General features: G+C 58.6%; 4 protein-coding genes across 7 annotated transcripts in view; 2 read left to right on the top strand and 2 right to left on the bottom strand.

The window, feature by feature from the left end:
- Positions 1 to 276: 276 nt before the first annotated feature.
- Positions 277 to 5753, bottom strand: LOC121668126 (aldehyde dehydrogenase family 3 member B1-like). Of its 2 annotated transcripts, XM_042035573.1 has the most exons (11): positions 5505 to 5753; positions 5268 to 5430; positions 4461 to 4571; positions 4251 to 4371; positions 4034 to 4119; positions 3747 to 3828; positions 3125 to 3511; positions 2769 to 2935; positions 2491 to 2590; positions 1691 to 1826; positions 277 to 1322 (listed from the first exon to the last, which is right to left on the bottom strand). In XM_042035573.1, the coding sequence occupies exons 1-11, from the start codon at positions 5603 to 5605 to the stop codon at positions 1151 to 1153; spliced, it is 1626 nt and encodes a 541-aa protein (XP_041891507.1). In that variant the 5' UTR covers positions 5606 to 5753; the 3' UTR covers positions 277 to 1150. The 2 variants fall into 2 exon arrangements, with proteins under 2 accessions (XP_041891507.1, XP_041891506.1); XM_042035572.1 differs by lacking the exon at positions 1691 to 1826 and having other exon boundaries at positions 5505 to 5721.
- A 104-nt stretch (positions 5754 to 5857) lies between these two features.
- Positions 5858 to 12920, bottom strand: LOC121668124 (aldehyde dehydrogenase family 3 member B1-like). Of its 2 annotated transcripts, none has more exons than XM_042035570.1 (11): positions 12681 to 12920; positions 12025 to 12234; positions 11511 to 11673; positions 9340 to 9450; positions 9133 to 9253; positions 8938 to 9023; positions 8660 to 8741; positions 8106 to 8492; positions 7759 to 7925; positions 7485 to 7584; positions 5858 to 6424 (listed from the first exon to the last, which is right to left on the bottom strand). In XM_042035570.1, exons 2-11 carry the CDS (start codon positions 12216 to 12218, stop codon positions 6231 to 6233), a joined length of 1605 nt encoding a protein of 534 aa, XP_041891504.1. In that variant the 5' UTR covers positions 12219 to 12234; positions 12681 to 12920; the 3' UTR covers positions 5858 to 6230. The 2 variants fall into 2 exon arrangements, with proteins under 2 accessions (XP_041891504.1, XP_041891503.1); XM_042035569.1 differs by lacking the exon at positions 12681 to 12920 and adding an exon at positions 12319 to 12470.
- Positions 12921 to 13454: 534 nt separating this feature from the next.
- On the top strand, positions 13455 to 17236 carry UNC93B1 (unc-93 homolog B1, TLR signaling regulator). The gene is given in 13 exon segments (XM_042035571.1): positions 13455 to 13529; positions 14192 to 14293; positions 14377 to 14521; positions 14599 to 14752; positions 14830 to 14938; positions 14940 to 14992; positions 15058 to 15187; positions 15267 to 15360; positions 15440 to 15564; positions 15637 to 15819; positions 15889 to 16162; positions 16396 to 16514; positions 16608 to 17236. Coding segments are annotated over 13 exon segments (1782 nt in total). The 5' UTR covers positions 13455 to 13502; the 3' UTR covers positions 16875 to 17236.
- Positions 17237 to 17844: 608 nt separating this feature from the next.
- MAX (MYC associated factor X) overlaps positions 17845 to 18509 on the top strand; it is a 3500-nt gene continuing 2835 nt past the window's right edge. Inside the window, exons 1-2 of one of the 2 annotated variants that reach the window (XM_042035584.1) lie at positions 17845 to 17997; positions 18179 to 18205. In XM_042035584.1, the coding sequence (XP_041891518.1) occupies positions 17902 to 17997; positions 18179 to 18205 (123 nt within the window). In that variant the 5' untranslated portion in view covers positions 17845 to 17901. The remainder of the gene's footprint in view (positions 17998 to 18178; positions 18206 to 18509) is intronic. The other variant, XM_042035586.1, reaches the window with a different exon arrangement.

The raw sequence follows: 18509 nt of genomic DNA, 5'->3' as shown, positions 1-18509 counted from the left end.
CATAGGGCTTGTGTTCCAAGCCCCTCACCAGCCTTGTTGCCCTCCTCTGGACATGTTCAAGCATCTCAACCTCCTTCCTGAACTGAGGGGCCCAGAACTGGACACAGCACTGAAGGTGCAGCCTCACCAGGGCCGAGTATAGGGGAAGAATGACTTCCCTGGTCCTGCTGGCCACACTTCCTGATACAGGCCAGGTGCCCTTGGCCTTCTTGGCCACCTGGGCACCCTGCTGGCTCATGTTCAGTTGGCTGTCGACCAGTACCCCCAGGTCCCTTTCTGCCTGGGCACTGTCCAGCCACCCTGTCCCCAGCCTATAGCATTGCTGGGGGTTGTTGTGGCCAAAGTGCAGGACTCAGCATTTGGACTTGTTAAACCTCATGCTGTTGGACTTGGCCCATCTATCCAGCCTGTCCAGATCCCTCTGCAGAGCCCTCCTACCCTCCAACACAGATCGGCACATGCTCCCAGCTTGATGTCATCTGCAAATTTACTGATGGTGGACTCGATGTTTCCCTTTCTCTATAAAACTGTCTTTATTTCAATTCCTTTGTCCAGTTCTCTCCATCTGTCCCACCTGGGGGGATCCCTATGGGACTCAGCCATGACAAGCCACAGCCTAGCAGGAATGGGCACAACCAGCCCCCCAAAATGGAGCAGCATGGGGTGAAGGAAACTGGGCTCATGGGCAGGATAAATGGGAACATAGGGCAACGGACACTGATACCATGGGGCAAAGAAAACTTGGGATCATGGAGTAGGAGAAATTGGGAACATAGGGCAAAGGACACTGAGATCATGGGGTGAAGAAAACTGGGATCATCCCAGCTCAAGGATTTGTGATCAGGGAGTTGCTGTGGACCTTCTCAAGGCAGAGTATGCAATGAGGGGGACACAGGAGACCCCTCTGCTGTGGTAGAACCACTGGAAATAGAACTCCAAAGAGCCAGAAAAGGGGCATATGGGACTGGGATGGAGGGACATGTGGGGGTCTTGGGACTTTTGGGGTGAGCAGGGAGGTGAAAGGGAACCACACAGATGTGGGGAAGCATCTTTCATTGCACCTGGGCATCAGGACCAGCAGCAGGAGATGTGCTGAGTGGGGAGACTCTGAGTGGGATGTGGGGACCCTCAGAGCAGGGTACAGTCATTCTTACGTGTCACCTTGGACGTGGCCCGGATGACCCCAAATTTCTGCTGGCTGTACGGGGGGTAGCGCGGGCCATTGAGGGGCTCCCGGCCCATCCCGCGCTTCAGACACCCGCGGCGGTGGGAGAAGGTGTCGAAGCTGAACTTCCCATGGTGCATTCCCAGGCCACTGTTCCCTGGAATACACAGCACAGGACCCTGGTGGGTGGCTGGATCTGGCCATCCTTTGGGTCAAAGAACCCAAAATTAAGCTCCCAGCTCTGTAAAAGTGGCACCACAACTTCATCCAGCTGCTTTCCAAGCCATGGATGAGCTTCCCAGGAACGTGACCCAAAGAGGACTATGGAGGTGACCTAGTGCACACCCAAGTGGATGTTTAGACTGTTAAGATTAGGCTGGGAGGTGGAAAGATTCCCAAAAACCCTCTCATCAGTGGATTTCACCATTTCAGATAACATATTTAGCAACTGGAGGGGTGTTACTGATGAGGTGATGGCAGCAGCAAGTTGCTGCCACCAGATGAGCTTCAGATGAGCTTCCCTACCTCCAAAACATCCCATCCATGCTGGATCCAGCCCTGCTGCAGGCAAGACTCTGGGAGTGGAGAGGCACAATGACCAAGGTGCCTTTGATGAGGTGGGACCCAGCACCAAGGATGAGTGTTGGGAGGTGGAAGCTGGCTGGCCAGGAACAAGCACAGGAAAGCCAGGCAGGGTGGCAAAAAATAAGGAAATCCACACATCATTTGATAACAGATGGGATAAAATTCCATGAGTCAGCCTGAGCCAGTCAGTGTTCCTGATAAAATGCCAGCCTTGGTTGGGGTGATGGGTTGGGTTCAGTACCTCGCACATCAGCAGCCCCAGGAGAAAGGGAGGTCACTGATGGCTCCTGGCCAGCTGAGTGGGAAGAGAGGAAAACAGGAGCTGGTAGTGGAGATCATCCCATCAAAAGTGGGTGTCTCCATCATGGAATCCCAGAATGGTTTGGGTTGGAAAGGACCTTAAAGATTATCCAGTTCCACCCCCTTGCCATGGGCAGGGACACCTTCCACTAGACCAGATTGCTTCAAGCCCTGATTCCCTATGTTTAAGCAAGACATTTCCATGGACCCAGGGAACACAGAGCTTGGGATGGGAAATATGGAGAAAAGGAACCTCAGGGTGCTCCATAGGTGTCCAGCAAAACCCAAGAGCCCAAGGTAAAGCAAAGGGCTTCTGGAGGAGAATTTCCCTATGGACTACTGAGCCCTCTGGAGCTGAGAGTTCCCCCCGAGACCCTTCCTGACCATGGGTGGGATCACACCTGGTTCCCAATGGCCAGGATTGGGGATTTTGGACCTACCAATGCCTCCGAAGGGCAGCGAGGTCAGAGTCACGTGCATCAGGGTGTCGTTGCCACAGAAGCCACCACTGCTCGTCCGCGCCAGGACCTGGTTCACCACCTGGGAGGGACATAAAGAAGGTGGGACATGGGTCTCCCACCCCATTCCTGTACTTCTAAATGCAATCCATGCTCCCTGACTAGGGTGATGTGCTGTAAGGGAAACACTTGGAACACAAACATGGCTGGATACAGCTGCCAAGGAGCACAGGGCATGTGTAGTCCTGGCTTGGCTCTACCTTGTCATTGGAAGAGAAGGCGTAGACAGCCAAGGGCCGCTCCTGGCTGTTGATGAAGTCGATGGCTTCATCCATGTTGGCAATGATGACGATGGGCAGGATGGGCCCGAAGATCTCCTCCTGCATGATGGGATCCGAGGGCTGCACATCTGCCAGCACAGTGGGAGCTGCAGAGAAGAAACCCAACCGTATCAGCCGGGCACAGAGGTCGGAGATGACACCTTCATTGTCCCCCCAGGACACTCCTCCTCTACAAAAGGACACCTGGCCAAGCACCCAGTTCCCATCATAATCTTCTCCAGACCCGAAATGTGCTGCATGCAGGGATGAAGATGTGAGTGACCCCCAAGCCTCACCGATGTAGCGCTCTGCCTCATCCGTCTGTCCCCCGATGGCCACGCGCCCACTGCCCAGGAGCCTTTGCACCCGCTGGAACTGCTTGTCACTCACAATGCGGCCAAAATCCGGCGATTCTCGGGGGTTGGGGCCATAGAAATCATCAATGGCCTTGCGCAGGGCTGGGAGCAGCTTCTCCTGCATCTCCATGGTGCAGAGCACGTAGTCAGGAGCAATGCAGGTCTGCCCTGCGTTGAAGAAGCGGCCCCAGACCACACGCCGTGCCACATTGGCCACGTTGCAGGTGTCGGACACGTAGCAGGGGTTCTTGCCCCCCAGTTCCAGCGTCACCGGCGTCAGGTGCTTGGCAGCGGCTGTCATCACGATCCGCCCCACCGGGGGGCTGCCTGTGAGCAGGGAAAACATGGATTGAGGTGGGGATCCCACCAGCCATCGCACGGCTCTGGGATGTGGCACTGGGTCTGGTGGCAGACCTCAGACATACATCCCAGATCCTCCAGCAGATCCTGGCACCACATCCCAACCCAATCCCTGCCTTCTTAGCAGGGGTGTCTGGAGGGAACCCCTCTTCCTCCTCACACAAAATCCAGGCAGGGCCCTGTTCTGTCCCACGGGACGTACCAGTGAAAAAGATGTAGTCGAACTTGTTCTCCAGCAGCCTGGTGGTCTCCAGCACACCACCGGTCACCACAGCAAAGCAGTCCTGCAAGGAAATGAGAAAGGTCCCCTCCTGTCACCATCTGTCCCCACCAACAGCATCCCAGGAGGCTGGGACACTAGCTGGACGTGGAGGAAGGAAGCTGGGCAGCACATGGAACCTGAGATGGTGTGTGAGGCAGGCACAGAGCACAGCTCTGTGTGTGCAGGGGTGCCCCAGCCATGCCACAGGGATGGGGAGAGTGTCCCACCTTGTCCAGGTAGCTGGGCAGCACTTCTGCCACGAGTCTCTCTGTCTTCTTGGATACCTCTGAGGGTTTGATGATGGCGCAGTTCCCTGGGGGAAGACAGACAGGATGTTGGAGCTGTGACATGGTGACAGCCAGCCCTTCTGGGGATGAGGTGCCCTTGCCAGTGCTCAGTACTGCTGGGATCCTCTAAGCCAAGGGACTGGAAAGTTGTGCTCACCGGCAGCGATGGCCCCAATGAGGGGCACCAGGAAGAGCTGGATGGGGTAGTTCCATGGCGCTATGATGAGCACCACCCCGTAGGGGTCCTTGCGGATGAAGGCAGAGTCCAGCTGCATCGCCTGCGGGACACTCACCATGTCAGGTCCCGCCCTGCACCACCATTCTACCCGGCTCTGCCTCCCATCCTCTCTTTCCTCTTCCCTCTCACCAGAGTCCTGTCCACTTGCTCATCCTTCATCCAGTGGGACAGGTTGTTCAGGGTCTCATGGAGCTCATTCTTGCACAGGAGGATCTCAGATAATTCAGCTTCAAAGGGTGCCTGCGGACACCAAGGACCCAACACGTCACCTTGGCATGTCCTGCAGCTCTTATCCCAACACTCCATAGTGTTTTGCCCAGGATTTGGGTTCTGGAGCTCTCTACATCCCATGCTGGATTTGAATCCCCAAAGGTGTTGAGCACCCCCTGTGTCTGCAGCATGAGGTTTTTAAGCACTGAATGCTTCAAAATAGGAATAATTATGCAGATCCCATTCATCCGGACAACAGGAAGAATGGGGAGGGTGTCCAAAGAGACTAGGGTGGAGGAGACAATGAGCCCTGCGTGGTGTTAAAGCTCTGTCTGCAGAGCCAGGGGATCCAGGCTCAGAGAGCTGCATCCTGGGTGAGCCCTGAGGGAGGGAAGGGGGTGACATCGGGTGGGAAGTTCAGGGCAGGGAGCAGGGACAGAAATCAGGGATTAACCTGCCCAGAGAAGAGGGAAACTGAGGCTGGTGGGTGTGGGAATGGCTATTGATGTCAAGGGACTCCCCACAGCCCCCTCTGCCCATGGCAGAGCAGGGATGGGCTCTGGACAACAGTGACTGGGACATGCTTCACCTCAGTCTCCCAAATCCAGAGGCTGCGAGCCTGTGACAGAGCCCAGGCAGGACTGGAGAATCCAATGAGAGGAGGAGAAAGCACCCCCAGCTGGGCGATGGGAACCCCTCAGTCCTCCTGTTCCTGCCCCCTCTCACCTTGCCCAAGTCACAGGCAGTGGCTTCCAGGATGTGCTGCTTCTTGTCATCCAGGAAGTGTCCCAGAGCCTCCAGCTGGGCTATGCGGTATTCCATGGGCCGAGTCTTCCCGGAGAGCCAGGCTGCCCGCAGGTGGCTCACCAGCCCCGCAAAGGGGTTCCTGCTGTGGGTGCAGTGGTGTTAGAGGGATGCCATCCCCACCCCTCCTGCCACCCCTCTGTCCCTCCACAGTCTCACCTTGTGGCATCACCATCCACACTCCCATTCCCACTACCACCCTCGGGGGCTCTCCTGGCCTCACTCTCAGGGAGCTGCGGGAAGGCAGTTCCAGTCTCCATGGTCCCACAGGTGTGGTGCGGGATGTTTGCGCTGGGGCTTTCAACCACAGCTTCCCTCTTCACAGCTAACAGCACGGCTGTCAGCTTCCTGCCCTGCCCCTTGGCCGTCTGCCCCTGACCTTTGGCCGCCTGCCCCGCCGCACGCCACTGCTGGCTCCATTCCAGCTAAAGCTGCTTGGGATGGGAAACACCCCCCCAACCCTCCCAGCACCCCCCCAAACCAGAGGACGGAGGCACAAAGAGAGACTGGGAGAGAGTTTGATGCAAAGTCTTTACTACAGGCAGAGTTACACAGAGCAAAGAGCAACAGCAAGGAGGGAGAGAGGTTCATTCCAAAGGTAAAGTCTGTGTGAGAGGACATGGGGCTGGCAGAAGTGTTTCTCCACCAGAAAGAGAAGTTTGGGGTAAGAAAAAGTTTTTGGTCATTTCAGCTGTGTCCTGGAAAATGGTTGGGAGTGGAGGCCACAAGGGTGCAGGAGGGGATGTCCATCCCAGCCATCTGACATGCTCCAGGCGAGGCAAAGGACACCATGAGGAAGTGAGGAGCATGATGAAGAGGGAGAGGGGGACAGTCCTAGTGCTCTGCGCCAACTCCGTGGTGTCCTCAGAGCAGGACATGGCAGCCTCAGAGCAGGGTGCAGGTGCCCCTGCGCTTCACCTCGAAGGTGGTCGTGAGGAGGCCCAACTTCTGCTGGGTGTAGGGGGGGTAGCGCGGGGTGTTGAGCGTCTCCAGCCCCATGTTCCGGTGCAGGCAGCCGCGGTGGTGGGAGAAGGTGTCGAAGGTGAACTTCCCATGGTATTTTCCCAGGCCACTGTTCCCTGGAACACACAGGACAGGTCCATGCTCAGGACGGGACTCTGCTCCTGATGATGCCTTCTCCAAGCATCAACACGAGGGAAAAAGATGCTACAGGAATTTCTGAGCAGCACAGACATGGTGGAGGAATTCCACTCTTTCAGTGCCTCCTCCAGGTATATGAATGCTCAGTCCAGCCAATCCTGCTGCATCTCAGCAGTTTGGAGGCCCCAGCGTCTCCTTTTTACCCACCCCCATTTATCTATACAAGCTTTGCTGGGTTCTGCAAGTCTGGATTTCCCTCCATGATGCTCCACTGTATCTCCCCACAGCTGGAGCTGTTCCACCTTCTTCCCAGAACTCTAAAAACCTGGAGCCACGTTGGCAACACCAGTTCTCCCAGTTCCTGTGGCTAGTTTAACTGGAGGTTAAGAGCCCAGTGACTTCCCATGGAAGCTTTGGTGCCATCTCATCCCAATGACTTCAGCCCCTTCACCTGCTCTAAAGTGGCTTTACATGATAATTGGAAGTAGATGGTCTGAATCATTACCAATTAAGATAAGTTACGGAATGGGAAGCACCAAAAATTGTTCCCTGAGCCACAGGCAGGTGAGGAATTAATTGTCCAGGTGACTCAGGTGCCAGCCCCGACAGAGATGCTGAGCAAGGGCAGCATCAAATGAAGAGGTTTATCCCAGAAATATTATGGGGAGAGATAAAGACATGGGGAAGTATTCTGGGAAACAACATTCCTGTATCCCTGGACCATGCTGCACCCACAGCCCAGGGCTGAGCAGCCTTACTTTACACCTCAGAAAGCAAAACTTGGTGCCTCTGGAGACCAAAAATTTCTTCTTCTCTGAGAAGGATCTCCAAGATCTCCTAAGAGGTTCTCCAGGTTTTCCTAAGTGTATTGTTCCTACATGTACCTGGCATGAAGGTACATCCTGGCTCTTGAGGGACTTAAAGGGATCCAGCCCAGCACCACACTGGCTGCAGGAGGAAGCTCACCTTCCTCACCATGGCTCAGGCCACAGATCACATCTGGCTCCCAAAGGCCAGGATTGGGGATTTTGGACCTACCAATGCCTCCAAAGGGCAGCGAGGTCAGAGTCACGTGCATCAGGGTGTCATTGCCACAGAAGCCTCCGCTGCTCGTCCGCTCCAGGACCTGGTTCACCACCTGGGAGGGAGAAGAGAAGGTAGATGAGGGACTTGCACTTGGCAAACTTTAGCCAGTTCACCCACTGGATGTTCCCAGAGTGTTTGGGCTCTAAAGACGCTTCAAAGCATGTCCTGGAGCTCATGGAGGTGGTGCCTGACTTCCCTCCCCACTTTTTCTGCTCCACAGACACACCTTGCTGTCGCAGGAGAAGGCATAGACGACCAATGGCTGCGGCTGCGCGTTGATGAAGTCGATGGCTTCATCCATGTTGGCGATGACGACGATGGGCAGGATGGGCCCGAAGATCTCCTCCTGCATGGCAGGGTCTGAGGGCAGCACGTCTGCCAGCACTGTGGGAGCTGCAGAGAGAAAACCTGACAGCATCAGCTGGGCACAGAGGTTGGAGATGAAACCTCCCCTCAGGACCTCTTTTTAAGCACCCCTAAAACTCTTTTCCCTCTGGAGCCTCCCCTCTGGATGAAGACTCCCTGAAAACCCCCAATGTGCTCACCAAGAGGTGTGTGACCCCCAAGCCTCACCGATGTAGCGCTCTGCCTCATCCGTCTGTCCCCCGATGGCCACGCGCCCACTGCCCAGGAGCCTTTGCACCCGCTGGAACTGCTTGTCACTCACAATGCGGCCAAAATCCGGCGATTCTCGGGGGTTGGGGCCGAAAAACTCAGTGATGGCCTCGCGCAGGGCAGGCATGAGCTTATCCTGCATCTCCACGGTGCAGAGCACGTAGTCAGGAGCGATGCAGGTCTGCCCTGCGTTGAAGAAGCGGCCCCAGACCACACGCCGTGCCACATTGGCCACGTTGCAGGTGTCGGACACGTAGCAGGGGTTCTTGCCCCCCAGTTCCAGCGTCACCGGCGTCAGGTGCTTGGCAGCGGCCGTCATCACGATCCGCCCCACCGGGGGGCTGCCTGTGAGCAGGGAAAACATGGATTGAGGTGGGGATCCCACCAGCCATCGCACGGCTCTGGGATGTGGCACTGGGTCTGGTGGCAGACCTCAGACATACATCCCAGATCCTCCAGCAGATCCTGGCACCACATCCAGGCAGGGCTCTGCTCTGTCCCATGGCACCTACCAGTGAAAAAGATGTAGTCAAACTTGTTCTCCAGCAGCCTGGTGGTCTCCGGCACACCACCGGTCACCACAGCGAAGCAGTCCTGCAAAGAAACAGGAAAAAGTCCTCTTGTGTCACCATCTGTCCCTACCAACAGCATCCCAGGAGGCTGGGACATCGACTGAGTGCAGAGGGAGGAGGTTCCGCACAGGGATGATGTGTGGGGATGGTGGGTGTGAGGCAGGGTTGGGAACACCATGACCCGGGAACAAGGGACAAGGACAAAAAGGGCTTCTCACACTGTCCAGGTAACAGCTCAGCGTTTCGGCAATGAGTCTCTCTGTGTTCTTGGAGATCTCCGAGGGTTTGATGATGGCACAGTTCCCTGGGGGAAGATGAAAAGGACATCAGCACAGCGACATGGTGACAGCCAGCCCTTCTGGGGATGAGATGCCAGCACTTCCAGGCCCAGGGAACTGGAAGGTTGGGCTCACCAGCAGCAATGGCCCCAATGAGGGGCACCAGGAAGAGGTGGATGGGGTAGTTCCAGGGCGCTATGATGAGCACCACCCCGTAGGGGTCCTTGCGGATGAAGGCGGAGTCCAGCTGCATCACCTTTGAGAAGAACATGACCTCAGCACTGCCTTCCCCACTAGCAATCTCTCTCCCCTGCTTCCCTTTTCCCAGAGCTTCCTTCTTACCAGGTTCTTGTCCACATACTCATCCTTCATCCAGTGGCACAGGTTGTTGAGGGTGATATTGAGCTCGTTCTTGCAGAGAAGGATCTCACTGAAGAAAGCCTCAAAGGATGGCTGGGGACAGACATCATGAAGTGTCACCCCAACACTGACCCCATCACTGAGCCTGTCACCCTAACACAGACCCCATAACCCCAATGCCAACCCCGCCACCCCAAGAGGCATCTCTCCCCTCTTCCAAACAGGAATAGCAGGAGAATCTTTTCAGCAGAAATTTCCATCACCTCCTGTAACTCCCAGGGAATACCAGTGTCCCAGAATATTACGAAAATAGGTATTTGGCCAGAAGGAAAAAAACCCCAAATTTGAACATTTTCATGGTATTTAACAAATTCCTGAGCTCAGCACTGTAAACTGGCAATAGAACCCCAAGCCAAGGGGACACCAAGCAATGTCACCAGAGCTCCTGAAGAGCTGATTGTGGTGCCAGAGGCATCCTGACCACTTGGATATTCAAGCTGGAAGCAAAGCCCCGAGCTCCCTTCCACCACCAGTGGACAAAAATTGCACTTTTTAGTCTTAAGTTTAGTCAAAGTCTTAAGACCTTGACTAAAGGGAAGTAGTAAGAACCATGGCTTAATTAAACCCCTTGTGGTAGAGAAGTGGGTCCTCTCTGTAGCCACAGAGCACAGATCAGGATCATATCATCCTTGCAGGAGCAGTGTGAAAACACCAGGGATAGCCCAGCAGGCTCAGTGGAGCCCCTTCATGACTGTGGAGAGCAGGAGGAGCAAAGCTCCTGCGCTGTGACATCATATTTTGGACCCCTCCAACCCAAAAACATCCCTGGATTGCAATCTTCCTCCCATCCCCACACCACTTTGGGGTTGGGAAGGCTGGATGCTGATTCCCAGGATCTTCCACCACCAAGAGACCTTCAGGTCCCCAAAACGCAGCTGCCAGGAGGTGCGAGGACCCTCTTGGACCTGAGGGCTCAGCAGGCACATGAGATAATCCAGTGAAGCAACGGGGCTGTTCCCAACCCAGGATGACGATGGCATCACCAGGGTAAAGAAGATGACAGTTCATTAAGAATTTTGATGGGATACAAAGGTTATGAGATAGGACATTAAGGCTGAGGTCATCCAAGTGCCACCAATCATCAGCATCAGAGAGGAACCAGCACCACTGGAGGTGAGACACCACCTCAGGTACGTAAGAGCAGGTGAAGTGTCCATCCAGCTATGAGGGCCCAGCTGCATTACAAGCTCATTACTGGACAACCGGATCTAATTAGGCCTAATTAAGAAAGATGATGATGCCTATCAAAGCCTGGTTGAAGGAGAAGGACTCACCTCCAACAAACAACGCAATTAGGAGCCTTGGGAGATGGCAGAATGTGGAAAGACATGGCTGAGGGCATGGGCCACTACACTGATGCCAAACAAAGAGGTGAGGGTCATATAATGGAATCCTGGAATGGTTTGGGTTGGAAGAGACCTTGAAGCTCATCCTATTCCACCCCGTCATGGGCAGGGACACCTTCCACTAGCCCAAGTTGCTCCAAGCCCCATCCAACCTGGCCTTGAACACTTCCAGGGATGATGAGCTGAGACCAGTAGAATTATCCATAGTACGGATGCTCCTTTTTTGCCAGCAGATCATCCAGGAGCTCCTGGCATGCCACAATACCCCAAGCCACATCCAGAGCCCTGCCCATGCCACCATGCCAGTGAAACCAGTCCCTTGGAGGCCCTGGGAGGAATGTGCAGTGCCAGCATGTTGCACAATGCCAGTAATCCTGGGCGTGCCGGGCTGGCCAGGAGCTCCCCAGGACATTACCTCTGTGGAGGTCACATGGACCCCCAGGATGCCGACCAGAGTGTGAAACGCTCCCACCTCAGCTGGTCACTGACAGGCCAACAGGGCCTTTGCCTGGTTTCAGGGCACCAGGGATGGGATCAACAGCACAGTCCCTCCGCTAACCCCTGGATCTGCAGGGACCCAGCACTTATAGATGCACCAGCCTGGGAGCACATCAAGGGGGAAGCAGGACCCCAAGGAAGGGACACCCCTATGCCCAGACTCCCACAAGGATGCAATACCCAGACAAGGGTGTAAGAAGGACTCCAAAGACGCTATGCCAGTGGCCCCCAATTCCCAGACCCTCTTACCTTGCCCATGTCCAATTCAGTGGCTTCCAGGATCTCCTGCTTCTTGTCATCCAGGAAGCGTCCCAGAGCCTCCAGCTGGGCCATGCGGTATTCCATGGGCCGTGTCTTCCCAGAGAGCCAGGATGCCCGCAGGTGGCTCACCAGCCCCGCATAGGGGTTCCCACTGCGGGGACGAGGGTGTTAGAGGGGACCCAGCCCCATTCTATCTTCCCAGAGCCTCATGTCATCCCAGATCCACGTTATCCCATCCCAGCATCAAACTGGATCCCCAGACTCCCTGGGGACAGAGCAGGGAGTCCACACACACCTTCTCCCTCGCTGCTGGGAGCAACTTAACACAGCACCATTCCCAGCAGATCCGGTCTTCTCCCTTGGGCCATGCTGAGATGTGGTGGCCCATAGACCTCAGACTTTTCCCCCAGCACCAGCCTGGGGTTCCTATCACCCTGGCACTGCCACAGCTTCCCCTGCTCACGTCCCTGTCTCCCTCCTGCCCCCAGCCCCTCGCTCTCACCATGGAGTGCTGCAGACCATTGGCATTGGCCCCTTCCCGATCCCGCTGCCTCCACTGCATCCAGCAGCTTTCCCAGGATCTTTGCCAGGATCACTGCCCGCAGTGCTGCACTTGCCGTAGCCCGGGAGCTGCTGCTTGGGGGGCTCGAGGGGCTGCTGCATGCCAAGCTGTGGGAAGGAGCTGCTGGTCTCCATGGAGAGCGTGGTGGCCCTGGGGAGAGACACTGCGTGGGTTATGCCAGGATGGAAGTGCTGGAGGTGCCGGTGCGATCCCAAGAGGAGTCACCCACGGCACCTTTGAAGGGCGGCTTGGTGCTCGGGGCCGTCCTGGTTGTGGGGTGACTCAGCCCAGGGCAGCTGCCGGAGGCCCTGGGAGATGCCTGGGATTCCCGGGATAATCGCCATCCTCTGGACACTGACCTGCCCAGGCTGCCCTGCTGATGTAGGGTCACCTACGGGGATCTCAGGGACAAGACATCCCCAAATCTGGGGGACAGAGCTGCAGCCCCCCATCTGTCACCCTCTCCCTCTCCATGCCCAGACACCCACCCTTCCTCAAGGGAACCCCCCTGTGCCCCACAGCCCCCACCAGCATGGAGGGTGCCAGACGGGTGCCATGCAGGGAAGTGCCAGTTTTGGGGACCCCGCAGTGCTTACCTGAGGGCTTCTGTGGAAGCTGGAGGAGCGCGAGGCCAGGCAGGCACTGCTGAGGCTCAGGGTGGGGGTCCCTAAATGCTGTGGGGCTGGGCCCCACGGCCAGGGGCGGGAAGGATTGGGCCCCACCTCTGTGGGGCTGGCACTGGGGACAAGGTCTAGGATGGGATGGAATGGGACCTCCCCCTTGGGATGGTGTAACTCACATGGCCACCAAACCAGCACCATGAACCTTGACTCATTTGAACCCCACAGACACCCCTCATCCTGCTCCCATGACCACCCTGACTCATGGGATTCCCACTGATCCACCCTTCATCCCGCTTCCCAAGGGTTCCATGATCAATAGACTCCCCTCATCCTGGTCCCAGGACCACCCTCAAGAAGGGCCCTTTGCCCCAGCATCCCAGGGTGGCTCCCATTGCCTAAGGTGTGGGGGACCCTCAGGATGGGTGTTGCCCCTGCTCCACTGCCATGACCCTTCTGGGGCTGTTCCCTGCGTATCCCCCCTATCCTGCAGGAACCAGCACTCTCCCAAGAATCCCATCTCAAGAATCCCTCACTACCGGCTGGGCCAGATCCTGCCCCGGAGATGTCACTCCGTCCGCCCTGCCCAGCAGTCCCCGCACCCTGCCCCGGGGCATCCTGCCATGCCACGCACCCGGGCACCCTCCCGGCCCCGGCTTAGGGGTGACACCAAGGCACGTATGACCCTCACCCCCAGATTAGGGTGCCCTCCCGCCCAGGAACCCTGGCACATCCCCCGGGCAGGGAAGGGGAAGTGAAAGCAGCAGGGCACAGCACTCAGTGCCACGGGGCACCCCGATGAGGCAGCACCCACCCCAAGGCCTGGTGGGAGCGCTGGGGAGGCTGGGGGGTCACAGGGAGGCCGGGGGGCGGGGGTTGGGGTGCTGTGCAATGGGGGAGCAATGGGTGCTGTGCGGGGGGGTCAGGGTGCTGTGCGGGTTGGGGTGTGACGAGTGCTGCGGGGGTCGGGGTGCTGAGAAGAGGCGCGGGTGGCGGGCACTGAGGAGTGCGGGCAGGACCGGGGGTCCGGGAGCAGGGGGCTCCGGGAACGGCCCCTTTAACTACCCCCTTCCCGCCCGCCCGAACCGAAAGAGGAAGAGGAGCCCGCCCCGCCCCGAGAGGCTCCGGCAGCGGCGAGCGGAGCTGGGGTCGGGGTGCCGGGGGCGTGCGGAGGCTGGGGGTGCTGAGCCCAGAGGTGCAGTTCTGGGGGGTGCAAAGGTGGGTAGGGGGCGCGGGGTTCGGGGTGCAGGATCTGGAGGTGTAGGGGTGCAAAACACAGGAATGCAAACCATGAGTGCAGGATCTGTGGGTGCAGAGCACAGAGGTTCAGGGCTTGGGGGTGCTGTGTACATGGGTACAAGGTGCTGGATGTAGGGGTGCAAGGGCTGGGAGCGCTGGGCAGGAGGGTGCAGGACACAGGGGTGCAAAACATATGGGTGCAAGACTTGGGGTGCCAACAGGGTGCCCCCCACCCTGACACCATCCAGGGCCCCCCAGAAGCAGCAATGGAGAAGGACTTAGACTGCTGTCAGGATGGGGCCAAGACAGTGCCAAGCGCCGGGCTGAGCACCGAGGGGACAGAGACACAGGTGAGACCAGGGGGACACCCGCCGGGGAGGAACCAGGCCCGTGGTGACCATCCCCAAGGGCTGACAGCTGGAATCACCCACAGCTGGACGATTTTGTGGGTGCTCATCACCCTGACTACAATGAGGAGGAGGAGGAGCAGAAGTACTTCCGCCGAAAGCGCCTTGGTGTCATCAAGAACGTGGTGGCTGCCAGCCTGGCTGGCACCCTCACTTATGGCGTCTACCTGGGTATGGAACCTCCCAGGGACCCCCCAAAACAACTTGGGGTGTTCAGGGCATAGGGTGACCACCCCTGGACCCCCCAGGCCTGCTGCAGATGCAGCTGATCCTTCACTATGACGAGACCTACCGGGAGGTGAAGTACAGCAACATCGGGCTGGAGGACATCGACCGCAAGGTGCTGATGGGCATCAATGTCACGCCTGTGGCGGCGCTGCTCTACACACCCGTCCTCATCAGGTACGGCCCCGCCACGCTCCCGGCTGGCACGGCTCACTGATGCAGCCACCCACGCTTCCCACTCCTCGCCCCCACAGGTTCTTCGGCACCAAGTGGGCCATGTTCCTGGCGGTTGGCATCTATGCCCTCTTTGTCTCCAGCAACTACTGGGAGCGCTACTACACACTGGTGCCCTCTGCCGTGGCCATTGGGGGGGGTCATTGTGCCCCTTTGGGCCTCCATGGGCACCTACATCACGCGGTAGGCATCCGGGGGGGGCGGGCAGGGGGTGCAGAGCGTGCCAGCTGACCTGCTGCTCCATGCAGGATGGCCCAGAAGTACTACGAGTACGTTAACTACAAGGAGGAGCAGGAGAAGGAGAGGCAGCGGGTGCCACGGGATGCCTGCAATGCCTACATCATCGTCTTCCAGACAGTCTTCTACTCCTGCTTCCACGTGAGTGCCAGTGGGGTGGCTGGGATGGGCGGGGGGCTGTGCTGGCAGCACTGAGCATACACCCCTCTACGTCCTGCAGTTGAGCTTTGTCTGCGCTCAGATGCCCATGGTCTTCTTCCTCAACAACTACCTTTACCAACTCAACCACACACTCTTCGCGGTGAAGCACTGCGGTGAGGCTGCGGGTGGGGGTGCGGGGCGGCACTGGGAGCCCCTCAGTTGGGATTAACCATGGCCTGTGCCCACTGGCAGGGACCCTGAGCCACGGCACACTGCCTGGCTTCAACAAGACAGTGCTGCAGAGCCTTCCCCGCAGCGTCAACCTCATCATCGTGGAGAGTGTGCTGATGGCTGCCGCCTTCCTCGCCATGCTGGTGGTGAGCACCAGGGCGGGAGGGGACAGGGATGGGCTGGACAATGGCAGGACCTCACCCACAGGTGCTCCACAGGTGCTGGTGCTGTGCAGCGCGGCGTACCGGCCCATGGAGGAGATCGACATGCGCAGCATCGGCTGGGGCAACATCTTCCAGCTGCCCTTCAAGCACATGCGGGACTATCGCCTGCGGCACCTCTTCCCATTGTTTATCTACAGCGGCTTCGAGGTGCTCTTTGTCTGCACCGGATTTTCCCTGGTAGGATCCGGGATGGGGTGGGAGGTGATGGAGCAGGGACAGGTGACAATGAGCCCATGCTTGCTGCAGAACTACGGTGTTTGCGCCCTGGGGCTGGAGAGGTTGGCGTATCTCCTCATGGCCTACGGCTTCTCCGCCTCGGCGTGCTCCAGCCTGGCCCTATGCATGCTGCGCCTGCGCCGGCACATCCCACTCCTGGCTGGAGCCTTCATCCACGCTGCACTCCTGGTGACACTCTTCTGCTGGGCGCCAGAGCCCCGGTACCTGGCACAGGCACCACTGCTCTACAGCATTGCCGTGCTCTGGGGCACGGGCAGCGCCCTCAACAAGACCGGAATCAGCAGTGAGTAGTGGGGAGGTCCCAAAACAGCCTCAGTTGTCCCCAGAACACCTTGGTGGTCCCCAAAATAGCCTGGGTTGTCCCGAGTTTTTCCACACATCCTCTCCTCATGTCCCCCGGCACCACAAGTTTGTGGTCCCACTCTTCGGATCCATGGGACAGACCTGCTGTGATTGTCCCCCACGCCAAGGGGACATGGCACAGGAAGGGGACACTGATTCCAGTCTCTGCCACAGTCCTCCTGGGAATGTTGTACAAGAAGAAGGAGCGCCAAGACTTCATCTTCACCATCTACCACTGGTGGCAGGCCCTGGCCATCTTCACCGTCTACCTGTGGTCAGGGCTGCCCATGAAGGTAAGTCCCAGATAAGCCCCAGCCCACTCTGAGACATTCCAGGCTTTTTGGGGATACAGCGCCACGTCAATCCCAAAATTCCCTGTGCTCCAGGCCAAGCTGTCCATCATGCTGCTGACGCTGGTGGTGGCCGTGGGGACATACCTGTGGATGGAGCGGAAGGTGGCACACAACGTGGAGGTCCGGCTGCCCCGCATCCCGCGCCCACGCCACAAAACACGTGGATACCGCTACCTGGAGGACAACTCGGATGAGACTGGCTCCGACGGTGATGGGGACAAGGAAGATGAAGGCAGGCACCCAACCGAGGCCACCAGCGAGGATGAGCTGCCAAAAGAGGATGCGGAGCAATTGGGATAGAGACAGCCTGGCCTGGGCCCCATCCTGCTCTTGGTGCCTGAGGGGGTTCTGCAGCTCCCCCCATGTGGGCCCTAAATTCTGCAAATCTCCTCAGGTCAGGCTTGCAGCCCCTTGAGCTAAGCCTAAAGCCCCCAGGCAGCCCAGAGCCCCCCACACTGGCTGATAGACCCCCAGATCAGCACATAGACCCCCCCAGGGCAGGTCTGCAGCCTCCAGATTGACCTACAGCCCCCAAACTGTGGTACAGAGACCCCCAAATTGTGGTACAGTCCCCCCAGCAGGCCCATAGCCCCCCAGATTGTGATGCAGTTGCTCAGGTCAAACCTGCAGACCCCCAGGCCAGCCTCAGAGTCCCCCCCCCCCCCCAATCCCCCACCCCCTGGGAGACGGGGCGCACCCCCCGGGGGCTGTGGGGCTGCCCCCCCCGGGGAGGCCAAAGATCCCCCAGGTCAGGCCCAAAGACCCCTGAGCAGATGCACAGACCCTCCAGCAAGGCCTGCAGCCCCCCCGGCCAGCTTGCAGCCCCCCACAATGTCCTGCAGACCCTGAGCCCTCCCATATTAGTCCCCAGACAAACCCCCAGCCCCCCGCAGGGCTACCCTGGAGCCCCCAGGCAGATCGAGCCTCCCAAACTGGCCCACAGCCCTTCAGACCAGACCCAGGCAGACCCTGCAGCCCCCCCCAGGCTGTCCCAGAGCCCCACTAGCTAAACCTGCAGCCCCCAGGCCGGCCCCGCAGACTTCCTGACCCCTCCCATCCCCATTTTCCCTCAATAAACCCCCTCCCTCCATCTCCTTGGCCCTCACCTCCTCCCTCCTCGGGCCACGCACCTTCGGCGCCCCCTTCCGAAGCGGAGACTACAGCTCCCGGCGTGCCACGCGCTGCCCCCACGCGGTGTACGCCGGGAGTTGTAGTCCCCGCCACGTGGAAGATGCCTCCATCTCCCCACTCAAACCACAACTCCCGCAACCGTTCGCGTCGCCCGGCGCCATCATTCCCCCCCCCCCCCCCCCCCCGAGTTCCGCGCATGCGCGGTGCGGGCTGTTGTTGTGGCGGCGCGGCCCGCGGCTTCACCCGGGCGGGAGCGATGAGCGACAACGATGACATCGAGGTGGAGAGCGACGTGAGTTGGGCCCCCAACCCCGGGACAATCCCTGGGATAACCCTCCGTGGCTCTTCCCCACGTTAGGAGCGCTGGGAGTGGGGTAATGTTTGGTTTATGTGTGTTCTTCCTTCATATGGCGGCGCCCCCCCCCCCCACCATCTTCTTCCTCTTCCTCCTCGCCCGGGTCGGGGCTCCTCAGGAGGAGCAGCCGAGGTTTCAGTCCGCGGTAGGTCGCTGGGGGCTGCCCCGCAGCGCCCCCGGCATCGGGAGCACGTGGGCCGGGGTGTGAGGGGGCGGGATTTGGGGAGGGGGGTGACATGGAAGGGGAGCGGGGGAATGGGGGTCCTGGGGGCAACGGGGGCGTTGGGCGTGTCCTGTGGGGATCGGGGTACTGGGGGGGCATCAGTAGGGTTGGGGGTGTTGAGGGGGGCACCTGTGGCGTTGGGGGTCTTTTTGAGGGGAGCACACCTTTGGGGCTGGGGTCTTCTGGGGGGGCTGTGACATGGAGAGGGATCTGTAGGGATGGGGGT

The sequence above is a fragment of the Corvus kubaryi genome, unplaced genomic scaffold (genome assembly GCF_017639235.1).
Source record: "Corvus kubaryi isolate FWS band 111438036 unplaced genomic scaffold, C.kubaryi_AGA036_p1.0 37384, whole genome shotgun sequence".
Taxonomy (NCBI): domain Eukaryota; kingdom Metazoa; phylum Chordata; class Aves; order Passeriformes; family Corvidae; genus Corvus; species Corvus kubaryi.
This window is presented reverse-complemented; position numbering and strand designations above follow the sequence as displayed.

What these genes read in the sequence shown, in the direction of transcription:
- LOC121668126 (XM_042035573.1), bottom strand. Translation starts at nt 5,605, where the DNA reads ATGGAGACTGGAACTGCCTTCCCGCAGCTCCCTGAGAGTGAGGCCAGG. An exon ending in TGCCCAGCTACCTGGACAAG is followed by an intron (nt 3,829 to 4,033) that starts GTGGGACACTCT and finishes ATTTCCTTGCAG; the next exon opens with GACTGCTTTGCTGTGGTGAC. An exon ending in TGAGGCAGAGCGCTACATCG is followed by an intron (nt 2,936 to 3,124) that starts GTGAGGCTTGGG and finishes TCTTCTCTGCAG; the next exon opens with CTCCCACTGTGCTGGCAGAT.
- LOC121668124 (XM_042035569.1), bottom strand. Translation starts at nt 12,428, where the DNA reads ATGGCGATTATCCCGGGAATCCCAGGCATCTCCCAGGGCCTCCGGCAG. An exon ending in TGAGCTGTTACCTGGACAGT is followed by an intron (nt 8,742 to 8,937) that starts GTGAGAAGCCCT and finishes GTTTCTTTGCAG; the next exon opens with GACTGCTTCGCTGTGGTGAC. An exon ending in CCTTCTCCTGCGACAGCAAG is followed by an intron (nt 7,585 to 7,758) that starts GTGTGTCTGTGG and finishes TCTCCCTCCCAG; the next exon opens with GTGGTGAACCAGGTCCTGGA.